A 27,672-nucleotide genomic window follows, 5' to 3' on the forward strand; every position below is an offset into this window, starting at 1 on the left:
TCCTCACTATTTTTTAAGGGGCCTACATTTTCAGTTTTTATTCTTTTACTATTGATATAGTTGAAGAACAGTTTGGGATTAGTTTTACTCTCCTTAGCAATGTGCTTCTCTGTTTCCTTTTTGGCAGCTTTAATTAGTTTTTTAGATAAAGTATTTTTCTCCCTATAGTTTTTTAGAGCTTCAATGGTGCCATCCTGCTTTAGTAGTGCAAATGCTTTCTTTTTACTGTTAATTGCCTGTCTTACTTCTTTGTTTAGCCACATTGGGGTTTTCCTATTTCTAGTCCTTTTATTCCCACAAGGTATAAACCGCTTACAGTGCCTATTTAGGATGTTCTTAAACATTTCCCATTTATTATCTGTATTCTTATTTCTGAGGATATTGTCCCAGTCTACCAGATTAAGGGCATCTCTAAGCTGGTCAAACTTTGCCTTCCTAAAGTTGTGTTTTTGTGACTCCCTGACAAGTCCCCCTAGTGAAAGACAGGTGAAACTGTACAATTATGTGGTCGCTATTTCTTAGATGCCCGACCACTTGCAGATTTGTTATTCTGTCAGGTCTATTAGATAGTATTCGGTCTAAAAGTGCTGCTCCTCTGGTTGGATTCTGCACCAATTGTGAAAGATAATTTTTCTTGGTTATTAGGAGTGAGGTCCCTGCTCGCAAGCTTACAATCTACAAAGAAATGGGGGGACACAATAGGTGAAAAGTGCTTGTTATTTCAGGTCTGGCAATTATAATAAATAGGGATTTTCATATAAAGCTACATGATCCGGTCATCAGCCCGTGTGCTTAAGTGCAATAGTCAAGTATCAAGTGCAGTTATCATGTGCATGCATGGAGGGTGTGGAGACAGGTGACTAGGAGGGTGCAGATTCCGAATAATATTTGGAAGGAGGGAACAGGGCAAAGTTAGTTTACTGATTTGTTGAGGTGGTAGGCTTGTTTGAATAGATGGGTTTTTAAAGCTCGCTTGAATAGGTTGGTGCAAGTGATCAGTCTGATCGTCTAGGGAAGTGCATTCCAGAGAGCTGGCGCAGCACGAGAGAAGTCTTGGAGACGGAGGTTCGAGGTTCGGATTTCGGGGGATGTTATTCTTAGGTCATTTGTAGAACGGAGGGCACATGTAGGGCGATAGACAGATGAGAGAGGAGATATAAGGTGGTGCAGAACTGTGGAGGGCTTTGTGGGTGAGAGAGATGAGTTTATACTGGACCCTGTAGCAAATGGGTAGCCAGTGTAATGAGTGGCACAAGATGCAGGCATCGGTGAAGTGGCTGGACAGAAATATGACCCTGGCTGCTGCATTCAAGATGGATTGGAGAGGAGAAAGTTTGGTAAGAGGGAGACTGATCAGAAGAGTTGTAGTAGTCCAGACGAGAATGAATAAGAGCGACAGTAAGAGTCTTAGCAGTTTCAAAGGTGAGAAAAGGTCAGATTCTGGAGATGTTTTTAAGATGCGGGTGACAAGAGCGAGTGAGTGATCGGATATAGGGAGTAAAGGAAAGTTCGGTGTCGAATATGACCCCAAGACAGCTGGCATGCCTTGGGAGTTATGGTTGAACCCTCCGCGGTAATTTCGATGTTGGGTAGAGTGAGGTTAGTAGAAGGGAGAAACACTAGAAGTTCCGTTTTGGAGAGATTTAGATTCAGATAGAGGGAGGACATGATGTTAGAGACAGCAGACAGGCAATCTGTGGTATTTTTAATTAGGGTAGGGGTGATGTCAGGGGAAGAAGTGTATAATTGGGTGTCATCAGCATAGAGATAATACTGGAACCCAAATCTGCTGATTGTTTGTCCAATAGGGGACGTGTATATAGAGAGAAGAGGAGGGGGCCTAGGACTGAACCCTGCGGAACCCCGATAGTAAGGGGATGAGGAGAGGAAGAGGAGCCGGCAAAAGATACAGCGAAGGAGCGGTCAGAGAGGTAGGAGGAGAACCAGGAGAGGGCTGTGTCCTTGAGGCCTATGGAGTGGAGCATAATGAGAAGGAGCTGGTGATCCACAGTGTCAAATGCAACAGAGAGATCCAGGAGAATCAGCAGAGAGCAATGACCTTTGGATTTAGCTGTTATAAGATCATTAGAGACTTTAGTGAGGGCAGTTTCAGTGGAGTATAAAGAGCGGAAACCAGATTGTAAGGGGTCAAGAAGTTATCTGAGAGATAGCGGATTAGACGGGAGTGGACCAAGCGTTCCAGGAGTTTAGAGATAAAGGAAAGGTTAGAGACCGGTCTGTAGATAGCATTGCAGTTCTGGTCCAGGGATGGTTTTTGAAGTAAAGGGGTTATGATGGCACGTTTAAATGAGGAGGGAAAGATACCTGAAGAAAGAGAGAGGTTAAATATTTTAGTCAGGTAAGTGGTGACCACTGGTGAGAGAGACTGCAGGAGATGTGAAGGAATGGGGTCACTGTTGCAGGTTGTAGGCCGAGCAGAAGCGAGCAGCTTGGAAACTGATATCTTTAGTGGGGCTTATGTACCTGCTGCTGTTGGTAATGTTCACTAATTTGTGGAAATGTGAACAGTCCTGCTTGGGTGTCCCCCTGGTGGGCTGCTGTAGTGGAAGACTTGTCGGACCCTATTATAATATTTCTACCGTGGTAAAATTTTATGTCACTTTGTTGGTGTCTGCCAAGAAATGTTTGTAAATGTGTAGATTCCGCATTGGGTCTCCTTCATGTGTTGCCTGTAGCAGTATTCCTCAGATACTGGCAGTCCTCCACTCTTTGAGTCAACTAACATTGTTACTATCCTTACATTTATCTGAGAATAGTAATCTACAAAACTGAGGGTGGCTGAGCATCACTTTCATTTTTTTGTTTGTTTTATCACTTGTATAGTACCAATAACTCAAAATTCGCTTTACAGACATTTATAGACATTACTAGCACTGTCACCATTGGCACTCACAATCTAAATTTACTATTTGTATGTCTTTGTAGTGTGGGCAGAAAAATAATCACTGGGAGTAAACCCTCGCAAACAAGGGTAGAACATACCATCTCTTTACAGCTGCTGTCCTTGGTGGGATTGGAACACAGGACTACAGCGCTGCAAGGCTGCAATTGTTTTTGCATTGACAACTAAACATTTCTGTGGTTGGAAGGCTATCGCTGTGAAGCAAACTGTGTGCCTGTGTGCCTTACTGCTGTCTTGGGGAAAACCACTGTCAAGATTGTCTTCCAGCATGTTTTGATACTGCAGCATGGGTGCGTCCCTCTCCAGGGGGATAGGTAACTGGCAAAATTAACTTTTGTATTGTGGATAGAACACACTGGCAACCCAGTAGTCAGCACTATTTCGAATCATAACTATATGGGTAACATTAACAATCATGTTGCAGATAGTGCTACAAGAAGGCATTCATGGGTCAGTCTCTTTCATGAGGACCAACTCCACAGTGTGTTGGTGGCGGGATAACACTAAAGCTTTCTAACTCCATCCCCTCCTGACAACCACGGACAACATAGGAGATGAAGAAAATAATGATTCCCTCTAACTGTTTGGCATACATCACCTCTTCCTCCTTGTCCTTTTTATGGTCCTTCTCCATTTGTTCCTCCCATGGCAACTGCCTGTGAGACGACAGGCAGGTTATGTTTCGCTGTTTTCACTTGGTGCACAGAACTCTTGCCCAATCAAGCCCTTGTTCATTTTTATAAGTCAGCCTGTCAACATTTTCAGTTGACAACGGATGCGCTTATCTGTTATAATTCAACCAGCGGCACTAAAAACCCGCTCTGACAAAACGCTAGCAGCAGGGCAGGCCAGAGAGCCAGTTCATGCCACGTGTCCAGCTTGGATACCCAATAATTAAAAGGCACAGAGGAATCACAGAGGACATTTGTACGATCTGCAAGGTACTCAATCAGCATCTTTCCAAACATTGCACTTCTTGTGACAGCACCCCTAACCTCTGTGCCGGCACGATGGAAGTGTCTGAGAAAACTGTCCCAGAACTTTGCCATTGTTCCCCTGCCTGAGCTGGATTGTACTTCTGTCTATCTCGCTTGGACGCCTTGGTTGTACAACAAGCTCTGACGTTTGTTGCAAGCATTCTTAGATGGGAATTTTTGAAGTAATGGTGACGATAATTATGGCGTCATCGCCGCTCACCATCTTGGTGCAGTCCTCAAAGTTTTGTAGGATCGTACATATGTCTGACATCCATGTCCACTCCAGAGATCTTGTGTGGAGCCTGAACTGAATATTGATGGCCTTGTTGATTTTGGTAGTCAACAACTGCCCTCTTCTGCTCACAAATCCTTTCGAACATATGCAATGTAGAGTTCAAATGCGTGGGGGACATCACGCACCAGTTGGTGAGCCAGAAGCTGCAAAAGCTGCTGAAGCACGGCAAGGGAGGCTGAAGCTGTAGCTGACTCTATAAAATGGCAGACAAGCGGCGTACTTTCACAAGCAGATCCAGCAGCTCTGGGTAGCTTTTCAGAAAATGTTGCACAACAAGGTTAAGCACGTGGACCAGGCAAGGTACGTGTGTGAGCTCACCTTGCCTCAGAGCCGCCACGAGGTTCCGGCCATTGTCACACACGACCATGCCTGGCTGTAGGTTCAGCAGTGTCATACAAACTGCTCTTTCAGTGCTGTCCACAACTCTTCTGCATTGTGCGGTTTGTCACCTATGTAGATTAGCTTCAGCACAGCCTGTTGCCGCTTGGCTGAGGCAGTGCTGCAGTGCTTCTAACATCTGACTGATGTGTTGATTTCAGAGATGGAGGCTGAGGAGGAGGTGCAGGAGCTGTAAACTGTGGGGGCAACTCTGAGTGACGTAGTGCCTGCAATCCTCGGACCTTGGGATGGAACACATCCTCCTCATTCTGACTGGAATAAAAAGAGCAGGTATAAGGAGAAAGAAAAAAAAATTGCCACAGAAAACTGCAGCTAGGTATATATTAAATAAGCAGCAGCAGACAGTAATGGAGCTTTTGGAGGTATGCAGTGAGAGCTATGTACTCACATACTGTGCCTGCAGGCCTAGCACTGATGTGGATATGTGCACATAGGCTCCCCTGCCTACCTAGCACTGCAATCTCTGGACCCCCAAATTAGCCTTAGGGCAGTCTCACACGTCCACTTGGGGGTTCAAAGTGCTCACCACACATCTAGATAAGTTCCTTTCGGGGTCTAGTTTCCAAAATGGGGTCACTTGTGGGGGGTTTCTACTGTTTAGCCACATCAAGGGCTCTGCAAACGCAACGTGACGCCCGCAGAGCATTCCATCAAAGTCTGCATTTCAAAACGTCACTACTTCACTTCCGAACCCCGGCATGTGCCCAAACAGTAGTTTACCCCCACATATGGGGTATCAGCGTACTCAGGAGAAACTGGACAACAACTTTTGGGGTCAAATTTCTCCTGTTACCCTTGGGAAAATAAAAAATTGCAGGCTAAAAGATCATTTTTGAGAAAATAATTTTTTTTTTCATGGCTCTGCGTTATAAACTTCTGTGAAGCACTTGGGGGTTCAAAGTCCTCACCACACATCTAGATTAGTTCCTTTGGGGGTCTAGTTTCCAAAATGGGGTCATTTGTGGGAGATCTCCAATGTTTAGGCACACAAGGGCTCTCCAAACGCGACATGGTGTCCGCTAACAATTGGAGCTAATTTTCCATTAAAAAAGTCAAATGGCGCGCCTTCCCTTCCGAGCCCTGCCGTGTGCCCAAACAGTGGTTTACCCCCACATATGAGGTATCGGCGTACTCAGGAGAAATTGCCCAACAAATTTTAGGATCTATTTCATCCTGTTGCCCATGTGAAAATGAAAAAATTGAGGCGAAAATTTTTTTTTGTGAAAAAAAAAAAAAAGTACTTTTGCATTTTTACAGATCAATTTGTGAAGCACCTGAGGGTTTAAAGTGCTCACTAGGCATCTAGATAAGTTCCTTGGGGGGTCTAGTTTCCAAAATGGGGTCACTTGTGGGGGAGCTCCAATTTTTAGGCACACGGGGGCTCTCCAAACGTGACATGGTGTCCGCTAAAGAGTGGAGCCAATTTTTCATTCAAAAAGTCAAATAGCGCTCCTTCCCTTCCAAGCCCTGCCGTGCGCCCAAACAGTGGTTTACCCATACATATGAGGTATCAGCGTACTAAGGAGAAATTGGACAACAACGTTCGTGGTTCAGTTTCTCCTTTTACCATTGTGAAATAAAAAAAAATTGTTGCTAAAAGATAATTTTTGTGACTAAAAAGTTAAATGTTCATTTTTTCCTTCCATGTTGCTTCTGCTGCTGTGAAGCACCTGAAGGGTTAATAAACTTCTTGAATGTGGTTTTGTGCACCTTGAGGGGTGCAGTTTTTAGAATGGTGTCACTTTTGGGTATTTTCAGCCATATAGATCCCGTAAACGGACTTCAAATGTGAGGTGGTCCCTAAAAAAATGGTTTTGTAAATTTCGTTGTAAAAATGAGAAATCGCTGGTCAAATTTTAACCCTTATAACTCCCTAACAAAAAAAATTTTGTTTCCAAAATTGTGCTGATGTAAAGTATACATGTGGGAAATGTTATTTATTAACTATTTTGTGTCACATAACTCACTGGTTTAACAGAATAAAAATTCAAATTGTGAAAATTGCGAAATTTTCAAAATTTTCGCCAAATTTCCGTTTTTATCACAAATAAACGCATAATTTATTGACCTAAATTTACAACTAACATGAAACCCAATATGTCACGAAAAAACAATCTCAGAACCGCTAGGATCCGTTGAAGCGTTCATGAGTTATTACCTCATAAAGGGACACTGGTCAGAATTGCAAAAAACGGCCAGGTCATTAAGGTCAAAATAGGCTGGGTCATGAAGGGGTTAAAGAGCGCCAGAATTGCAGGGCGGAGACCCGAGCTCCTGCGGAATAATCACAGAAATACTCTGTGCTCGCTGAGTTCAACAAACACAATGATACTCAGGCGATTACAGAATAGTGGCGAGCATGTTCCCTCATCACTAGCCTCCGCCAGTCTTAGATCTGGACTACAGTCATCTTGTGGCTTCACCTTTATATTATAGCTGCAAAGTGAATAATAACCATCAGGGACCCTGAACCATTGGCCACGGAGCCAGAGGGGATTTAGCAGAGTAGGATGGGGGACATGTAGGATTTTTTTTTTTTCAATCGCTTTTTATTCTCCTGTTTGTGAGGTAAGATGGAGAACAAGACAGCAATTCTGCTAATGGTTTCTATTATGCCCCCTTCACATGACTTATCATGTTTTTCACAGATGCCATGTGTGCCCTATTTGACCTACGGTGCTGCACTCACGTCCGTGTTTTCCCAGCAGTATGGATGATGAGGGCCAATACAAGTCTGAGTCCATATAAACATGCCTTCCGTGTGCCGTCCGTGTTTAACATGGAAAGTATATGAGAAGCTTTGTAATTTCATTTCCATTATCCATACCGTAAAAACACGGATGGCACATGGATGACACACTGATTGAAAACACTGGTAACACCGATATCAGTGTAACATGTACGTGTTTTATATGGACATGGGGGCCCTACTTTGAATTTTGCCTAGGGCCCCAATTTGTCTAAAACCAGCCCTGTCTATGGGATTACCCTTAACCCCTCTCTGACCTTAGACGTACTATCCCGTCGAGGTGCCCTGGGCCTATCTGACCCTCGACGGGATAGTACGTCATAGCGATCAGACGCGCTCACGGGGGGAGCGCGGCCGATCGTGGCCGGGTGTCAGCTGCCTATCGCCCCCGGCACATTAACCCCCGGCACACCGCGATCAAACATGATCGCGATGTGCCGGCGGTATAGGGAAGCATCCGCAGGGAGGGGCCTCCCTGCGGGCTTCCCTGAGACCCCCGCAGCAACGCAGGCCCCGGATCCAAGATGGCCGTGGCATCCGGGTCCTGCAGGGAGGGAGGTGACTTACCAAGTGCCTGCTCAGAGCAGGCACTGTGAAGCCTGCACTGCTCTGTCAGATCGGTGATCTGACATAGTGCTGTGCAAACTGTCAGGTCACCGATCTGTGATGTCCCCCCCTGGGACAAAGTAAAAAAGTTTAAAAAAAATTTCCAAATATGTAAAAAAAATAATTCCTAAATAATGAAAAAAAAAAAAAATATTATTCCCATAAATACATTTCTTTAAATAAAAAAAAACAATAAAAGTACACATATTTAATATCGCCGCGTCCATAACGACCCAACCCATAAAACTGTCCCACTAGTTAACCCCTTCAGTAAACGCCGTTGTTTTTTGCCTCGTTTTTTTTTTTCTTACGCTTTATTATCATACCGCCGAACAAAAAGTGGAATAACATGCGATCAAAAAGACAGATATAAATAACCATGGTACCGCTGAAAACGTCATTTTGTCCCGCAAAAAACGAGCCACCATACAGCATGATCACCAAAAAAATAAAAAAGTTATAGTCCTCAGAATAAAGCGATGCCAAAATAATTATTTTTTCTATAAATTAGTTTTTATCGTATAAAAGCGCCAAAACATAAAAAAATAATATAAATGAGGTATCTCTGTAATCGTACTGACCTGAAGAATAAAACTGCTTTATCCATTTTACCAAACGCGGAACGGTATAAACGACTCCCCCAAAAGAAATTCATGAATAGCTGGTTTTCGGTCATTCTGCCTCACAAAAATCGGAATAAAAAGCGATCAAAAAATGTCACGTGCCCGAAAATGTTACCAATAAAAATGTCAACTCATCCCGCAAAAAACAAGACCTCACATGACTCTGTGGACACAAATATGGAAAAACTATAGCTCTCAAAATGTGGTAATGCAAAAAATATTTTTTGCAATAAGAAGAGTCTTTCAGTGTGTGACGGCTGCCAATCATAAAAATCCACTAAAAAACCTGGTATAAAAGTAAATCAAACCCCCCTTCATCACCCCCTTAGTTAGGGAAAAATTAAAAAAATGTATTTATTTCCATTTTCCGGTTAGGGCTAGGGTTAGGGCTAGGGTTAGGGCTAGGGTTAGGGTTAAGGCTACAGTTAGGGTTGGGGCTAGGGTTAAGGCTACAGTTAGGGTTGGGGCTAAAGTTGGGGTTAGGGTTGGGGCTAAAGTTAGGGTTAGGGTTGGGGCTAAAGTTAGGGTTAGGGTTTGGATTACATTTACGGTTGGGAATAGGGTTGGGATTAGGGTTAGGGGTGTGTCTGGGTTAGAGGTGTGGTTAGGGTTACCGTTGGGATTAGGGGTGTGTTTGCGTTAGGGTTTCAGTTATAATTGGGGGGTTTCCACTGTTTAGGCACATAAGGGGCTCTCCGATCTCAATTCCAGCCAATTCTGAGTTGAAAAAGTAAAACAGTGCTCCTTCCCTTCCGAGCTCTCCTGTGTGCCCAAACAGGGGTTTACCCCAATATATCGGGTATCAGCGTACTCAGGACAAATAGGGCAACAAATTTTGGGGTCCAATTTCTCCTGTTAACCTTGGGAAAATACAAAACTGGGGCTAAAAAATAATTTTTGAGGGGGGAAAAAAAGGATTTTTTATTTTCACTGCTCTGCGTTATAAACTGTAGTGAAATACTTGGGGGTTCAAAGTTCTCACAACACATCTAGACAAGTTCCTTGAGGGGTCTAGTTTCCAATATGGGGTCACTTGTGGGGGGTTTCTACTGTTTAGGTACATTAGGGGCTCTGCAAACGCAATGTGATGCCTGCAGACCAATCCATCTAAGTCTGCATTCCAAATGATGCTCCTTCCCTTCCGCGCCCTCCCATGCGACCAAACGGTGGTTCCCCCCACATATCGGGTATCAGTGTACTCAGGACAAATTGGACAACAACTTTTGGGGTCCAATTTCTCCTGATACCCTTGGAAAAATACAAAACTGGGGGCTAAAATATAATTTTATGGCTCTGCATTATAAACTTATGTGAAGCCCTTGGTGGGTCAAAGTGCTTACCACACCTCTAGATAAGTTCCTTAGGGGGTCTACTTTCCAAAAAGGTGTCACTTTTGGGGGGTTTCAATATTAAGGCACATCAGTGGCTCTCCAAAACGCAACATGGCGTCCCATCTCAATTCCTGTCAATTTTGCATTGAAAAGTCAAATTGCCCTCCTTCATATCCGAGCTCTGTCATGCACCCAAACAGTGGTTTACCCCCACATATGGGGTATCGGCATACTCAGGACAAATTGTACAACAACTTTTGGGGTCCAATTTCTCCTGTTACCCTTGGTAAAATAAAACAAATTGGAGCTGAAGTAAATTTTTTGTGAAAAAAATTTAAATGTTCATTTTTATTTAAACATTCCAAAAATTCCTGTGAAACACCTCAAGGGTTAATAAACTTCTTGAATGTGGTTTTGAGCACCTTGAGGGGTGCAGTTTTTAGAATGGTGTCACACTTGGGCATTTTCTATCATACAGACCCCTCAAAATGACTTCAAATGAGATGTGGTCCCTAAAAAAAAAAATGGTGTAAAAATCAGAAATTGCTGGTCAACTTTTAACCCTTATAACTCCCTAACAAAAAAAAATTTTGATTACAAAATTGTGCTGATGTAAATTAGACATGTGGGAAATGTTACTTATTAAGTATTTTGTGTAACATATCTCTGCAATTTAATTGCATAAAAATTCAAAGTTGGAAAATTGTGAAATTTTCAAAATTTTTGCCAAATTTCCGTTTTTTTCACAAATAAACGCAGGTATTATCAAACAAATTTTACCACTATCATGAAGTACAATATGTCACGAGAAAAGAATGTCAGAATCACCAGGATCCGTTGAAGCGTTCCAGAGTTATAACCTCATAAATGGACAGTGGTCAGAATTGTAAAAATTGGCCTGGTCATTGACGTGCAAACCACCCTTGGGGGTAAAGGGGTTAATAGCCAAATGCCATACTCTTATTTCTTTGACAGTCCTATTGTGAATTAATTATGGAAAGATCAAGCATGTGCACCACTCCATTCAAGCCTGGGCTCTTGTGATCCCATTCAAGGTTCCAGTTCACTGTTCTTAAAATTGCTGAGAGAGAGGATTATTTGTTTCTTTATAGATATCCTTTTAAAAACAAAACCTGAAACATTTCAATTTTCAAATGGCCGCTAGGGCTTATATTTAGACTGTGAATTAGTATCTTGTACAGTAGGGATTTGAGCAGTCTAGTAATACTGTCTGATGAAAAGAAACACTTTTTCTACAGGGGTGGACTAAGGGTAGTCAGGGCCCTGGATGATTTAAAGTGTTTGGGCACCCCCAATTTCATCTGTCGTGTCAGATGATGGTTTTTGGAAGGTCTTGGGATGTGCACTAGAGCACCTGTGTCCATCTGCAAATGTAGGGAGACAGTAAAATGCCATATCCTAGATATCTCTGAGTGAAATATTCCAGTTGCAGATCTTTATTCATTACATAGTGGAATGCCTTAAGAACAATAAAAAGTAAAAATGATCAAAGTAAATCAAAATTAATATCCCATGAATGTCTGGATTTAGAATGATACTCAAAATCTGAGTGGAAAATCAAATTACAGGCTTATTTAACTTCAGTGGAAATGCCTCAAGACAAGGAAATGAGGCCGAGTAGTGTGAGTGGCCTCCACGTGCCTGTATGACGTCCCTACAATGCCTGGGCATGCCCCTAGTCAGGTGGGTATGTCCCCCTAAGGGTTTTCCTCCAACACTTGGATTAAAGCATCGTTCCACTCCTGGACATTCTGTGTTTCAATGTGGCATTGCTGAATGGAACGAGACATGATGTCCTAGAAGTGCTTACCTGGATTCAGGTCTAGGGAATGGGCATGGCAAACCATAGCATCAATGATTTCATCAAGAAGGAACTGCTGACACACTTCAGCCACATGAGGTCTAGCATTGTCATGCATCAGAAGGAACCTATATGGGCTCACAATGGGTCGGAGGACATCATCCTGATACCTACTGGCAGTAAGAGTACCTCTGGCTAACAAATGGACGGCTGTGCAGCCCTCCAAAGAGATCCCTCCCCACGCCATTACTGACCCACTGACGATCCAGTTATGCTGGAGGAGATTGCAGGCAGCAGAAATTTCTCCACAACATCTCCAGACTCTGTCACTTCTGTCCCATGTGCTCAGTTTGAACCTGCTCTTATCTATGAAGAGTACAGGGCGCCCATGTTGAATCTGCTAATCGCTCTACATGCTGTGGGGATGTTGGCAAAACACCCACTTGTGGGCATCTGGTACTCAAACCACCCTCATGGAGTCTGTTTCTGACAGTTTCAGCAGACACATGGATGTTATTGGCCTGCTGGAAGTCATTTGGCAGGATTATGGCACTGCTCCTACTCTTCCTCCTTCCACAAAGGAGGAGGTAGCAGTCCTACTGCTGGGTGGTTTCCCTCCTATGGCCCCATCCACATCTTCGGTGTACTGGCCTGTCTCCATGTATCTTCTCCATGCTCTGGACACTGTGCTGACACACATCTACCTATCTTACTACAGCTCACATTGATGTGCCATCCTGGATGAGCTGCGCTACCTGAGCAACTCCTGTAGGTTGTAGACACTGCCTCATAATACTGTACCTCTAGGGATGAGCGCAATGGCGAAATTGAAAAAGTGGCCAAAAAGGATGAGAACAGAGAACTGGTCTGTGGTCAACACCTGCAGAACCACTCATTTATAGGGATCGTTTTGCTAATTGCATATTATTTCTACCTGTTGTCTGTAAATCCACTTCTGCTGTTGTGCAAATGGAACAATAAGTTTTTGCTTCACAAACTTGCATTGTTTGTTATGCAAAACATTTACTGAGCTAATATATTTAAAAAAAAATCAAAAAACAATAGCAATGTATATCGCAGGCACTTAGAAACTTAAGGCAGCTGGACAACTTTAGCCTGTGATGGGGTGAATTAGAATATGCAGAATAACTTATTAGGTTGCAATATGTCTGACATCATCCCACTTTCATCTTTATTGCTTGTTAATTCTGATGTCTGGTTTTAGTAAAATCTGATTATCCTTGAAGAGAAATATGGCAGATTCCATAAAGGAAGGAAATGCGAGTAATGGAACTCTTCTTCCTTTTCAAAGTCACTTGTAACTCAGGCAACCAATAATAATAAAAAATGTTTTTCTACGAAACGTGTTTATTGCAAAATAGCTACATTTTTCATTGCATATTATTGTAGTGACACTCAAATATCACCATATATGGATTTAGTACTGCAATTACTAAAGGCTGTTGTGCAGAGTAAAATGGTTTATGCAATGCAAAAATGTGGACCCCTACCTGTTCATTCAGCTGCTTTTTTTACTGTTCTCTTTTTGACCACTCATTTCTATTGGGATATTGTGACTTTACGACAGTTATACCTCCATTGTTTGCCAAAATTAGTTTTTGTGGATAGTAGAAACACTTTTTTCATGTTCACACCCATGAAAAAAGTCCTCCTAGTGAACCGTACAGTTGCAAGAATTAAGTGAACTTTTCGGAATTACCTGGATTTCTACATTTAACTACTAATAAAATGTAGTCTGTTTTTTGCATTTATCTACAATATTACCAAAGCAGATTTCAGGATCATTTGGAAGATGTTACAGATGCAGTAAATGACGCTTTAAAAGGCCACAAATACATTTCTAAAGACTTCACGTCCATAAATCTACAGTTGGATAAATACAAACTGGAAAAAAACTTTTGTTTTGTATATCCACTCTATTTATAATGATAAAAAAGCAATGAAGGAGACTTGTGATCATAGAAAGACAAGAAAATGGTAGATTCCGGTGTCCCCTCCCCCCCCACTCATCCCTCCACCCCCCAAAAAAATGCGGCCTATCTCAAGCTTACCAGAAACTACCTGGCCCTTCTACAGTCACTCCAGCTCTATTCCCTGCTTAGTGAAATCTCCTCCTGCTTGACTGGCAGCCTCTATGCTGTAGACCAGGGGTCCCCAACTCCAGTCCTCAAGGCCCACCAACATGTCATGTTTTCAGGATTTCCTTAGTCTTGCCCAGGTAATAATTGCATCACCTGTGCAATGCAGTGGAAATCCTGAAAACATGACCTGTTGGTGGGCCTTGAGGACTGGAGTTGGGGACCCCTGCTGTAGACCTCAGGCAAAGTTTTCTGATTTCTCAATAATGGAGGAACGGTCCGACCATGTAACCGTATTGCTGGACTTGGCTTTGAAAGAGCTACATGTGCATGTAATTTGCTGACAGATTCCCTTTAAAAGCCCTATGTTTGTAGTAATTTTTCCTTGTCAGTGAAAATCGCAAGGTTTCTTTTTGTTTTTCTGAATAAAGAAATGGTGCATAAATGACTCTTCACTGGACTCCTCAGGAAGATTAGTAGGATGCCCAGTGAGCCACCTCACAACATGACTTTGCAGGGCATTATTGGTGTTTGAGTTATTCCAGACTGTAGGTATAATTCAGTGTGGTTAATAAATGTTTTTACACACCCTTTAGGCTCTGCATATGTTAAGGTGTCTCTCATGAATCACAACCGATTTATCAAGAGCAAGAAGACTGCTGCTCTTCTTGGAACACCAAATCCGGTTTATAATGAAACCTTCAGCTTCAAGTTGGAACCGAGTGAATTAGATACAGCAAGTCTTAGTCTCTCTATCCTGCAAAATACTGAAGGAGACAGTAAGTTACTTCAAACTGTGATCTTAAAGGTATATTCCCATCTCCGCCTTTCATGGTTGAGATGGCAAGAACTCCATCCAGGCAGAGCACAGGAGGTGAGGCTACAGAAGCCGACAAAAGAAAACTGTATAGATCTGTTGCCCTTTTCTGTCTCCGTAGCCCCACCTTCTATGATTATTGGGATAGATTTTTTTCCCCATGTCAGCCATGAAATATATAAATCTTTTTTTCTCGCTACGCCATTTAGCAATCAGGTTATTCCTTTTTTTTTATTGATAGATGTGCGATTCTGAACTTGGCGATACCAAATACGTCTGTGATTTTTTTAAATTTTTATTTTGAATGGGGCAAAAGGGAGGTGATTTGAATTTTTATATATTTTTTTTTTATTCTTATAAACATTTTTTTTTTTACTTTTAGAATGCTTCAATAGTCTCCATGGGAGACTACAAGTTGCCACAACCCGATCGGCTTTGCTACATAGAGGCGATAGATTTTTTTTTTCCCCATGTCAGCCATGAAATATATCAATCTTTTGCATGCACATAAATATTGAAATTGCATCACCAAGAAGGAAAATAGTGTAATTATGAAAATTTCAGGATTTATGTTAATGGTTTGAAAGTGTTTTTATTTTTTCATTCCATCTGCATAATATCTTTATTTATTCAGTACTAGCTGAAGAGCCCGGCGTTGCCTGGGCATAGTAAATATCTGTGGTTAGTTATAGCACCTCACTTCTCTTATTTTCCCAATCACATCTTTCATTTTCCCCCTCACATCTCTCATTTTCTCCCTCACACCTCTCATTTTCTCCCTCGCTCCTCTCATTCTCCCCTAACACTTGTCATTTCAACCTCACATATGTTATTTTCTGATCACTCCACTATTTTTCCTCACTCCTCTCATTTTGCACTCACACCTTTTCATTTTCACCTCACACCTCTCATTTTCACCTCATCACCTCAGTATATACATGTTTGTCATCTCCCTTATATATAGTATACATCTGTATGTCATCTCCTGTATATAGTATATACCTGTATGTCATCTCCCCTGTATATAGTATATACCTGCTGTGTCCTCTCCCCTATATATAGTATATACCTGAATGTCATCTCCTTCTATATATAGTATATACCTGTATGTCATCTCCTCCTGTATATAGTATATACCTGCATGTCATCTTCTATATATAGCATATACCTGTATGTCATCTCCTCCTGTATATATTGTATATACCTGTAGGTCGTCTGCTTCTGTATATAGTATATACCTGTGCGTCATCTCCTCCTGTATATAGTATATACCTGTATGTCATCTCCTCCTGTGTATATATATGTACCTGTATGTCATCTCCTCCTCTATATAGTATATACCTGTGTCATCTCTCCTGTATATAGTATGTATCTGTGTGTCATCTCCCCTGTATATAGTATATACCTGTGTCATCTCCTCCTGTATTAGACCTCGTTCATACGTTATTTGCTCAGTATTTGTAAGCTAAATTGGCAGCCTGATAAATCCCCAGCCAACAGAAAGCCCTCCCCCTGGCAGTATATATTAGCTCACACATACACATAATAGACAGGTCATGTGACTGACAGCTGCCGTATTTCCTATATGGTGCATTTGTTGTAGTTTGTTTGCTTATTAATCAGATTTTTATTTTTGAAGGATAATACCAGACTTGTGTGTGTTTTAGGGCGAGTTTCGTTTGTCAAGTTGTGTGTGTTGAGTTGCGTGTGGCGACATGCATGTAGCGACTTTTGTGAGATGAGTTTTGTGTGGCAAAATGCGTGTAGCAACTTTTTGTGTGTCGAGTTGCATGTGACAGGTTAGTGTAGCAAGTTGTGTGCAGCAAGTTTTGCGCATGGTGAGTTTTGCGCGTGGCGAGTTTTATGTGTGGTGTCTTTTGAGTATGTGCAAATTTTGTGTGAGGCAACTTTTGCATGTGTTGCAACTTTTGTGCATGTGGCAGTTTTTCCGCGTGTGCAAGTTTTGCGTGTGGCGAGTTTTCCATGAGGTGAGTCTTGCACTTGTGGCGAGTTTTGCAAGAGCCTAGTTTTTGCATGTGGCGAGTTCTGCGCGTGGCGAGTTTTGAGCGGCGACTTTTGTGTTTCGACTTTTATGTGGCGAGGTTGGTGTATTTGTGGTGAAATGTGTGCTGAGGGTAATATGTGTTCAAGCACGTGGTAGTGTGTGGCGCATTTTGTGTGTATGTTCATATCCCCGTGTGTAGTGAGTATCCCATGTCGGGGCCCCACCTTAGCAACTGTACGGTATATACTCTTTGGCGCCATCGCTCTCATTCGTTAAGTCCCCCTTGTTCACATCTGGCAGCTGTCAATTTGCCTCCTACACTTTTCCTTTCATTTTTTCCCATTATGTAGATAGGGGAAAAATAGTTTGGTGAATTGGAAAGCGCGGAGTTAAAATTTCACCTCACAACATAGCCTATGACGCTCTCAGGGTCCAGATGTGTGACTGACTGTGCAAAATTTTGTGGCTGTAGCTGCGACGCCTCCAACACTTTTCATTTCACTTTTTCCCCATTATGTAGATAGGGGCAAAATTGTTTGGTGAATTGGAAAGCGCGGGGTTAAAATTTCACCTCACAACGTAGCCTATGACGCTCTCGGGGTCCAGACGTGTGACTGTGCAAAATTTTGTTGCTGTAGCTGCGACGGTGCAGATGCCAATGCCGGACATGCATAGGCATACACACACACACACACACACACACACACACACACACACACACACACACACACACACACATTCAGCTTTATATAGTAGATTTGGTTTGAGCACCACATGCAAACATCCTCGCACATACGTATGCTGTCTGCTCTCACGGAGGTTATTAACCCCCTTTCCAACATTGGGCATGTATTTACGCAGATATTGGACACCCTCCCTTGATGTGGGCTCCGGCGGTGAGCCCGCATCTTTCCCTACACATGTCAGCTGTTTTGAACGGGTCTCCTGGAGACCTCTATGGCTGTCACTGCCGGATTGCTCGGCGCTCATAGCAAGTGAGTAATTCTTCTACATAGGCCATCTGATCATCGCCTCTATGTAGCAGAGCTAATCGGGTTGTGGCAGCTTGCAGTCTCTCATGGAGACTATTGAAGCATGCTAAAAGTAAAAAAAAAAAAAAAAAGTTTTTAAAAATATAAAAAGAATAAAAAAATATAAAAATTCAAATTGCCTCCCTTTTGCCCCTTTCAAAATAAAACAATTAAAAAAATCAAACATACACAAATTTGGTATCGCCATGTTCAGAATTGCATGATCTCAATAAAAAAATAATTAACCTGATTGCTAAACGGAATAGCGAGAAAAAAAGTCAAAACGCCAGTTATGTTTTTTGGTCACTGCGACATTGCATTGAAATGCAATAACGGGCGGTCAAAAGAACATATCTGCACCAAAATGGTATCATTAAAAACATCAGCTCGGCATGCAAAAAATAAGTCCTCACCCAACCCCAGATCACGAAAAATGGAGACGCTACCGGTATCGGAAAATGGTGCTTTTTTTTTTTTTTTTTTAACAAAGTTTGGAATTTTTTTTTCCACCACGTAGATAAAATAATTTTGTTTTTCTTATGGACATATGAATATATAAATTAAAATTAATGTGTTTAATGTTCAATTCGCAAAAAACAATAGACAGAATATATCTGACAACCGTGTGAATTAGCTCTGAGGGAGTGAGTTGTACCATAATATAATGTTAGGCCATCCTTGTGTCATAGACTTGGTAACTGAGTGTGTCTCTGTGTCCGTTACTCCATTCAAATGGCACCAAGGACTTTTGTTCTTTTGTTCAGCCGGTTTGTCAGTGAAACGACCCCAAGCAATCATACATTTCACACATTCTATGGTTCATGGTCCAAGCCTTCCTCCTTTCCTCCTTCACGTAATGGGAATCCCAACAAATTGACAAAGGGGAAGGTTTCCATCTTTCACTTACTGAAATTGAATCCTTGTTTTATTAAATATTTTTATAACACAGATTATTATTATTATTATTATACATTTTTATAGTTCCATTTATTCCATGGTGCTTTACATGTGAAAAAGGGGGCAAATATAGACAAATACATAAAACATGAGCAAAAAACAAGGCACACATGTACATAAGGCTGGCGTCACACTTGCGAGTTTTACGGATGTAAGAGCGCAGAAACTACGTCCGTAAAACTCGCAAAAAATACGGCACAATTATTCTCTATGCCCCTGCTCCTATCTGCCGTATTAAACTGATCAGTATTATACGGCTTTCTACGGCCGTAGAAAATCGCAGCATGCTGCGTTTGTCACCGTATTGCGCAAATAAAACGTCAATGAAAGTCTATGGAAGCCCCAAAAATACGGATTACACACGGACCAGCAGTGTGACTTGCGAGAAATACGCAGCGGTATTAGCGAGAAAAGCCGGTAATTCATTGCGGTGTACAGTAAAATCACACTGACAGCTTCCAGTAGAATAGGTAGAATAAATGTGTACACATAGAATAGATATATATACATATATATGTCAGTGAGACACATATATGTATATATATTAATATTTCTTCCAGCGCTAGACAGCTTTAAAGCCGGTAATTCAATTACCGGCTTTTGCTTTCTCCTTCCTAAAACCCGACATATGAGACCTGGTTTACATACAGTAAACCATCTCATATCACCATTTTTTTTTGCATATTCCACACTACTAATGTCAGTAGTGTGTCTATGCAAAATTTGGCCGTTCTAGCTAGTAAATTAAGGGGTTAAATGGCGGAAAAAATTGGCGTGGGCTCCCGCACAATTTTCTCCGCCAGAGTAGTAAAGCCAGTGACTGAGGGCAGATATTAATAGCCTGGAGAGGGTCCACGGTTATTGGCCCCCCCCCTGGCTAAAAACACCTGCCCCCTGCCACCCCAGAAAAGGCACATCTGGAAGATGCGCCTATTCTGGCACTTGGCCACTCTCTTCCCATTCCCGTGTAGCGGTGGGATATGGGATAATGAAGGGTTAATGCCACCTTGCTATTGTAAGGTGACATTAAGCCAAATTAATAATGGAGAGGCGTCAATTATGACACCTATCCATTATTAATCCAATACTAGTAAAGGGTTTAAAAAAAACACACATTATTAAAAATTAATTTATTGAAAAAATCACAAAGGCTGTTGTATTAATTTATTCTACTCTCAATCCACTCACTGAAGACCCTCGATCTGTAAATAAAAAAAAATAATAATAAACCAACAATATACTTACCTTCCGAGGATCTGGCACGTCCAACGATGTAGATCCATCTGAAGGGGTTAAAATATTTTGCAGACACGAGCTCCGCTAATGCAGGATGCTCATTTCTGCAAAACCCCGGCGAATGAAGCTAAATATAGGTCAATGATCAATATTTAGCTTCATTTGCGGTGAGGCACCCTCTGCTGGCTGTTCCTAGATCGTGGGAACTTTCCTAGAAAGCTCCCAGGCTCAAGATCATAAGAGGGCGCCCTCTGCTGGTTGTCCTCATATGAACTCGAGCCAGGGAGCTTTCTAGATAAGTTCCCACGATCTAGGAACAGCCAGCAGAGGGCGCCTCACCGCAAATTTATTTACAGATCGAGGGTCTTCAGTGAGTGGATTATTAATTTGGCTTAATGTCACCTTACAATAGCAAGGTGACATTAACCCTTCATTACCCCATATCCCACCGCTACACGGTAATGGGAAGAGAGTGGCCAAGTGCCAGAATAGGCGCATCTTCCAGATGTGCCTTTTCTGGGGTGGCTGGGGGCAGATGTTTTTAGCCGGGGGGGGCCAATAACCATGGACCCTCTCCAGGCTATTAATATCTGCCCTCAGTCACTGGCTTTACTACTCTGGCGGAGAAAATTGTGCGGGAGCCCACGCCAATTTTTTCCGCCATTTAATCCCTTATTTTACTAGCTAGAACGGCCAAATTTTGCATATACACACTACTAACATTAGTAGTGTGGAATATGCAAAAAAAATGGTGATATGAGATGGTTTACTGCATGTAAACCAGGTCTCATATCATGTCGGGTTTTAGGAAGGAGAAGGCAAAAGCCGGCAATTGAATTACCGGCTTTCTGCTATCCCGCGCTGTATGAAGTAATAATATATATACATATATGTGTCTCCCTGATATATATATATATATATATATATATATATATATATATATATATATATATATATATATATATATATATATATATATATATATATATATATATATATAATGTTTTTTTTTTAACACATGGATCCCTTGTATAGCCGTATGTCTGTTTTGCAAGCCTGCGATAAAAACACGCATTACGGCTGCCATACGGATTACATACGGAGGATGCCATGCGCAAAAAACAGTGACACACCCTGCCTACGGAGGAGCTACGGACCACTATTTTGGGGACTTTTCAGCGTATTACGGCCGTAATATACGGACCGTATTGTTTTACGCTGTGTGTGACGCCGGCCTAAGAAGGGAGGACCCTGCCCGCGAGGGCTCAGTCTGCAGTAGGTTGAGGATCACTGCGGAATATAGGCTTGTCAGAAGAGGTGAGTCTTCAGGTTATTTTTGAAGGTTTCAATGGTAGGCGAGAGTCGGATGTGTTGGGGTTATTGAGTTCCAGAGTATGGGGGAAGCACGGGTGGTGTCTTGGATGCGGTTGTGGGAAGAAAAGATGAGCGGGGAGTAGAGAAGGAGATCTTGATGGGATCGGAGGTTGCGTGTAGGTAAGTACTGGGAGACCATGTCACAGATGGAGGAGACAGGTTGTGGATGGCTTTTTATGTCATTGTAAGGGTTTTGAACTGGAATCTCCGGGCGATAGGAAGCCAGTGAAGGGCTTGGCATAGGGGAGAGGCTGGGGAATATTGGGGAGACAGGTAGATTAGTCGGGCAGCAGAGTGTAGGATGGATTGGAGTTATGCCAGAGTGCTTGATGGGAGGCCAGAGAGTAGGAGGTTGGAGTAGTCAAGGCAGGAGATAAGGACATGCACTAGTGTTTTTGTGGTGTCGTGGTCCAGGAATGTGTGGATCTGGGAAATATGTTTGAGTTTGAGATGGCAGGAGGAGGCAAGGGCTTGGATATGTGGCTTGAAAGAGATGGAAAAGTCAAGGATTATCCCAAGGCACCGGGCGTGTGGGACTGGGGAAAGTGAGCAGTCATTGACATTGAAGGATAGGTCTGGTGGAGGGGTAGAGTGAAATGGGGGAAAGATGATGAATTCTGTTTTGTCCATGTTCAGTTTTAGAAAGCAAGTAGAAAAGAAGGCCGAGTTAGCAGACAGACAGTGTGGGATTTTGTTAAGTAAGGTGGTGAGGTCAGGTCCGGATAGGTAGATCTGCGTGTCATCGGTGTAGAGATGATACTGCATACCATGGGATTCTATGAGCTGTCCCAGGCCAAAGGTAAAGATGGAGAAGAGAAGGGGTCCTAGAACAGAGCCTTGAGGAACACCGACAGATGGGGCGAAGTGAGGAGGTTCTGTGGGGGAGGGAGACACTGAATGTTCGGTCTGGCAGATGTGACGAGATCCAGGATAGGGCAAAGTCTGTGATGCCAAGAGATGAGGGAATCTGTAGCAGAAGGGAATGGTCCACAGTGTCAAAGGCAGAAGACAGGTTCAGGAGAAGGACAGAGTAGTGTTGCTTGCTCTTGGCAGTTAGGTCATTGGTGACTTTAGTTAGGGCAGTTTCAGTTGAGTGATGGGGTCGGAAGCCAGATTGTAACCGGTCAAAGAGGGAGCAGGAGGAGAGCTGGGAGGACAGTTCAAGATGGACGTGTTGTTCCAGTAATTTTGAGGCACAAGGGAGAAGAGATATTGGGTTATAGTTAGACACAGAGGATGGTTCGAAGGAGGGCTTTTTGAGGATGGGTGTGATCTTGGCATGTTTGAAGGCTGAGGGAAGGACAACAGTTGTGAGAGGTTGAAGAGGTGTGTTAGGGTTGGGATGAAGACCGTGGCAAGGTTAGGGATAAGGTGGGACGGGAGCAGGTCAAGCGTGCAGGTGGTGAGGTGTGATCTTGACAGGAGGGTGGAGAGCTGATCTTCTGCCATGGTGGAGAAGCTGGTTTTGGAGGAACATGATTGAGCAGCTAAGAGGGGCATTGGGTGCTGTGGGACAAAGCTTTCTCTGATCGTGTCGATCGTCTGTTTTAAAGAAAGAGGCAAAGTCTTCAGAAGAAATAAGGGGGGGGGGAGGAGGAGCTGGGGGACGGAGTAGAGAATTGAAAGTGTTGAAAAGCTGTTTTAGGGTTGTGAGACAGGGAGCAACGTCTGACTGGAGCACCCTGGGCCCACTGTTGTGAATTCTGTTGTCGGGCTCCCTCCTGTGGTCATGAATGGTACTTCGGCTGGTTCTGTCCATGGACTTCCTCTGGTGGGTGTTTCTGAGTTTCCTTTCACAGGTGACGAGGTTAATTCGTTAGCAGGCTGCTCTATTTAACTCCACTTAGATCTTTGCTCCATGCCACCTGTCAATGTTCCAGTATTGGTCTAGTTCACTCCTGGATCGTTCTTGTGACCTGTCTTCCCAGCAGAAGCTAAGTTCCAGCTTGTATTTCTTTGGTTTGCTATTTTTCTGTCCAGCTTGCTATTTTTTTATTGTTGTCTTGCTTGCTGGAAGCTCTGGGACGCAGAGGGAGCGCCTCCGCACCGTGAGTCGGTGCGGAGGGTCTTTTTGCGCCCTCTGCGTGTTTTTTTTTTGTAGGTTTTTGTGCTGACCGCAAAGTAACCTTTCCTATCCTCGGTCTGTTCAGTAAGTCGGGCCTCACTTTGCTAAATCTATTTCATCTCTGTGTTTGTATTTTCATCTTTACTCACAGTCATTATATGTGGGGGGCTGCCTTTTCCTTTGGGGAATTTCTCTGAGGCAAGGTAGGCTTTATTTTTCTTTCTTCAGGGCTAGCTAGTTCCTTAGGCTGTGCCGAGTTGCATAGGGAGCGTTAGGCGCAATCCACGGCTATTTCTAGTGTGTTTGATAGGATTAGGGATTGCGGTCAGCAGAGTTCCCACGTCCCAGAGCTCGTCCTTTATTATCAGTAACTATCAGGTCATTCCGTGTGCTCTTAACCACCAGGTCCATTATTGTCCTGACCACCAGGTCATAACAGCCCACCAGAGAAAATCATTCTTGGGGCCCACTATGTAGCTACATAGAATAGATACAAGCGCTAATATTGGGTATAATATAAGGTAGTTCCCATCTTAATTATGTAGCAAGGGTTGGGGTAGCCCCCTCACAGAGTATAATGTAGCCCCCTCATAAAATATAATGCAGTCCCCTCTCATAGAATATAATGCAGCACCCCACAAAATATAATGCAACCCCCTCGGGTATAACACAGTCCCCACCATAGAATATAATGTAGCATCCTCATAGGGTATAATGCAGCCCCCTCATATGGTATAATGCAGCCACCACAGAATATAATGTAGTCCCCTGAGAGAATGCATCCCCACAACAGAATATAATGCAGTCCCCCCATAGAGTATACTGTAGCCCCCTCACATTGTATGATGTAGCCCCCATAATATAATGTAGTCCCCTGAGAATAATGCAGTCCCCCCACAGAATATAATGTAGCCCCCTCATAAAGTATAATGCAGCCCCTCTCCACCTCCCATCATTGTCCTCTTCACCATCTCCATCATTGCCTTCTCCCCATCACCCCTATCATTCTCCCCCATGACCTCCATCGCTGCCCATTCCACCACCAGCATCATTGCCTCCTCCCCACCATCATTGTCCATTTCATCACCTCCATCATCCCCTCCATCATTGCATCCCCCACCACCATCATTGCCCATCACCTCCATCATTGCCTCCCCCCACCACCATCATCGCCCACTACCTCCATCATTGCCTCCCCCACCACCATCATTGCCCATTTCATCACTTCCATCATTGCCTCCCACCACCATTGCCCATCACCTCCATCATTGCCTCCCCCACCACAATCATTGCCCATTTCTTCACCTCCATGATTGCCTCCCACCACCACCATCTCCCATACCATCATTGTGCAGCGCCCCAGAGAACTGGTCATTGCAGTAATGTCACTCTGCCACTAAGGGGAGTGATGGTACGTCTGATGGCACAAAAGGAGTTCATCTGACCAGGTATCACCAGCACACATTACACTTCACACTCCGGCCACTAGGGGGAGCAAAAGGTTTTATTTATTAGGCCACTCCTCACACTGGTAAAACTAGGGGTTGGATAGGAAGTTAAAAAAGAACCTGACTGGGTTTTGCCCAGGCAACATCCCGTGGTAGGGGGTGTTGCAGGGGAGACTTCAGAGGGGTCCCTGTCAGGCATGGGAACTGGCAGAGACTTAGCGACAAGGACAGATCGTTATAGAGCCGCGCCTGCACTACCTTGCGGCGGCATCTAAAGAAAGGACACGAAGCGAAGGATATTGTGGACAGTGAGAAACAGTGAGGGCCAGTAGGAGTCGTGCCCCAAGAACGGCAACATCCTACTGAGGCGCGTAGCCGGTGACCGGAACACCGAGGAATAGGGTTGAGCGAAACGGGTCGAACATTTTCAAAAGTCGCCGACTTTTGGCTAAGTCGGGGTTTCATGAAACCCGATCCGACCCCTGTGCGGGGTCGGCCATGCGGTACGCGACTTTCGCGCCAAAGTCGCGTTTCAATGACGCGAAAAGCGCCATTTCTCAGCCAATGAAGGTAAACGCAGAGTGTGGGCAGCGTGATGACATAGGTCCTGGTCCCCACCATCTTAGAGAAGGGCATTGCAGTGATTGGCTTGCTGTCTGCGACGTCACAGGGGCTATAAAGAGGCGTTCCCGCCGACCGCCATCTTACTGCTGCTGATCTGAGCTTAGGGAGAGGTTGCTGCCGCTTTGTCAGAAGCAGGGATAGCGTTAGGCAGGGTCCATTAACCACAAAACCGCTTGTGCTGCAGCGATTTGCACTGTCCAACACCACCCTCGGTGTGCAGGGACAGTGGAAGTTTTTTTTTTTTTTTTTTTTCCCCTCAGCGCTGTAGCTCATTGGGCTGCCCTAGAAGGCTCCCTGATAGCTGCATTGCTGTGTGTACGCCGCTGTGCAAACCAACTGCTTTTTTCAAAGCACAAATCCTCTTGTTCCTTCCTTTCTGCACAGCTATCTTTTTTGTTTGTCCACACTTTTTATTTCATTTGTGCATCAGTCCACTCCTTATTGCTGCCTGCCATACCTGGCTGAGATTACTGCAGGCAGGGAGATAGTAGCTGCCTGCCATACCTGGCTGAGATTACTGCAGGCAGGGAGATAGTAATTGTAGGACATTCCCTGTTTTTTTTTTTTTTTTTTTTTTTGGTGGGAGATTAAGATTGGCAATTTGGCATTTCTGCTAGAGTGCCATCCCTGTGTGTGCCATCTCTCTCACATAGTGGGCCATAGAAAGCCTTTTCATTTTTCTGTATTTTTTTTTGTGGGGTGTATAAATTCTCCCTGATAAAAATACAGTGGGAGATTAATATTGGCCTTTGGGCTTGTGTGCCATCTCTCTCACAAATAGTGGGCCATAGAAAGCCTATTTTATTTTTTTTTGGGTTTTATAAATTCTCCCTGAAAAAAAGGGAGATTAATATTGGCCTCTGGGCTTGTGTGCCAGTCCTGAGCGTGCCATCTGTGCCAGCCCTGAGCGTGCCATCTCTCTCACAAATAGTGGGCCATAGAAAGCCTATTTATTTTTTTTTTTGGTTTTATAAATTCTCCCTGAAAAAAAGGGAGATTAATATTGGCCTCTGGGCTTGTGTGCCAGTCCTGAGCGTGCCATCTGTGCCAGCCCTGAGCGTGCCATCTCTCTCACAAATAGTGGGCCATAGAAAGCCTATTTAATTTTTTTTTTTGTTTTATAAATTTTCCCTGAAAAAAGGGAGATTATTATTGGCCTTTGGGCTTGTGTGCCAGTTGTGAGCGTGCCATCTGTGCCAGTCCTGAGCGTGCCATCTCTCTCACAAATAGTGGGCCATAGAAAGCCTATTTAAATTTTTTTTTGGTTTTATAAATTCTCCCAGAAAAAAAGGGAGATTAATATTGGCCTCTGGGCTTCTGTGCCAGTCCTGAGCGTGCCATCTGTGCCAGTCCTGAGCGTCCCATCTCTCTCACAAATAGTGGGCCATAGAAAGCCTATTTTATTTTTTTTGGGGGTTTTATAATTTCTCCCTGAAAAAAAGGGAGATTAATATTGGCCTCTGGGCTTGTGTGCCAGTCCTGAGCGTGCCATCTGTGCCAGCCCTGAGCGTGCCATCTCTCTCACAAATAGTGGGCCATAGAAAGCCTATTTATTTATTTTTTTTTGTTTTATAAATTTTCCCTGAAAAAAGGGAGATTAATATTGGCCTCTGGGCTTGTGTGCCAGTTGTGAGCGTGCCATCTGTGCCAGTCCTGAGCGTGCCATCTCTCTCACAAATAGTGGGCCATAGAAAGCCTATTTAAATATTTTTTTGGTTTTATAAATTCTCCCAGAAAAAAAGGGAGATTAATATTGGCCTCTGGGCTTCTGTGCCAGTCCTGAGCGTGCCATCTGTGCCAGTCCTGAGCGTCCCATCTCTCTCACAAATAGTGGGCCATAGAAAGCCTATTTTATTTTTTTTTTGGGTTTTAGAAATTCTCCCTGGAAAAAAAAAGGGAGATTAATATTGCCCTTTGGGCTTGTGTGCCAGTACTAAGCGTTCCATCTCTCTCTCTCTCTCTCTCAGTCAGTGGGCCATAGAACGCCTATTTTTGGTTTTATTTGTTTTATAAATTCTCCCTGAAAAAATCATTTTATTTTATTTGGTTTCTAAATTCTTCCTGATAAAATCTTTTTTTTTTTATTATTTTTTTTTCTAAAGTCTCCCTGAAAAAAAAAAAAAAAAACAGTGGGAGATTAATATTGGCCTTTCTGCTTGTGTGCCAGTCTTGACTCCTGGGTGTGCCATCTCTCTCTCTCTCTCTCTCTCTCTCTCTCTCCAATTGTGGTCCATAGAAAGCCTATATTTTTTTTCCTTGATTTGGGTTCTAAAATCTACCAGAGAAAATAA

At 43.2% G+C, this 27,672-nt stretch overlaps 1 protein-coding gene across 2 annotated transcripts in view; it reads left to right on the forward strand.

Annotated features, from left to right (window-relative positions):
* SYT15 (synaptotagmin 15) overlaps nt 1-27,672 on the forward strand; it is a 119,794-nt gene that overhangs the window by 72,555 nt on the left and 19,567 nt on the right. For both annotated transcript variants that reach the window (XM_069755823.1, XM_069755824.1), the window contains one exon: nt 14,421-14,603. In XM_069755823.1, the coding sequence (XP_069611924.1) occupies nt 14,421-14,603 (183 nt within the window). The remainder of the gene's footprint in view (nt 1-14,420; nt 14,604-27,672) is intronic.

Source organism: Ranitomeya imitator, chromosome 2, assembly GCF_032444005.1.
Source record: "Ranitomeya imitator isolate aRanImi1 chromosome 2, aRanImi1.pri, whole genome shotgun sequence".
Taxonomy (NCBI): domain Eukaryota; kingdom Metazoa; phylum Chordata; class Amphibia; order Anura; family Dendrobatidae; genus Ranitomeya; species Ranitomeya imitator.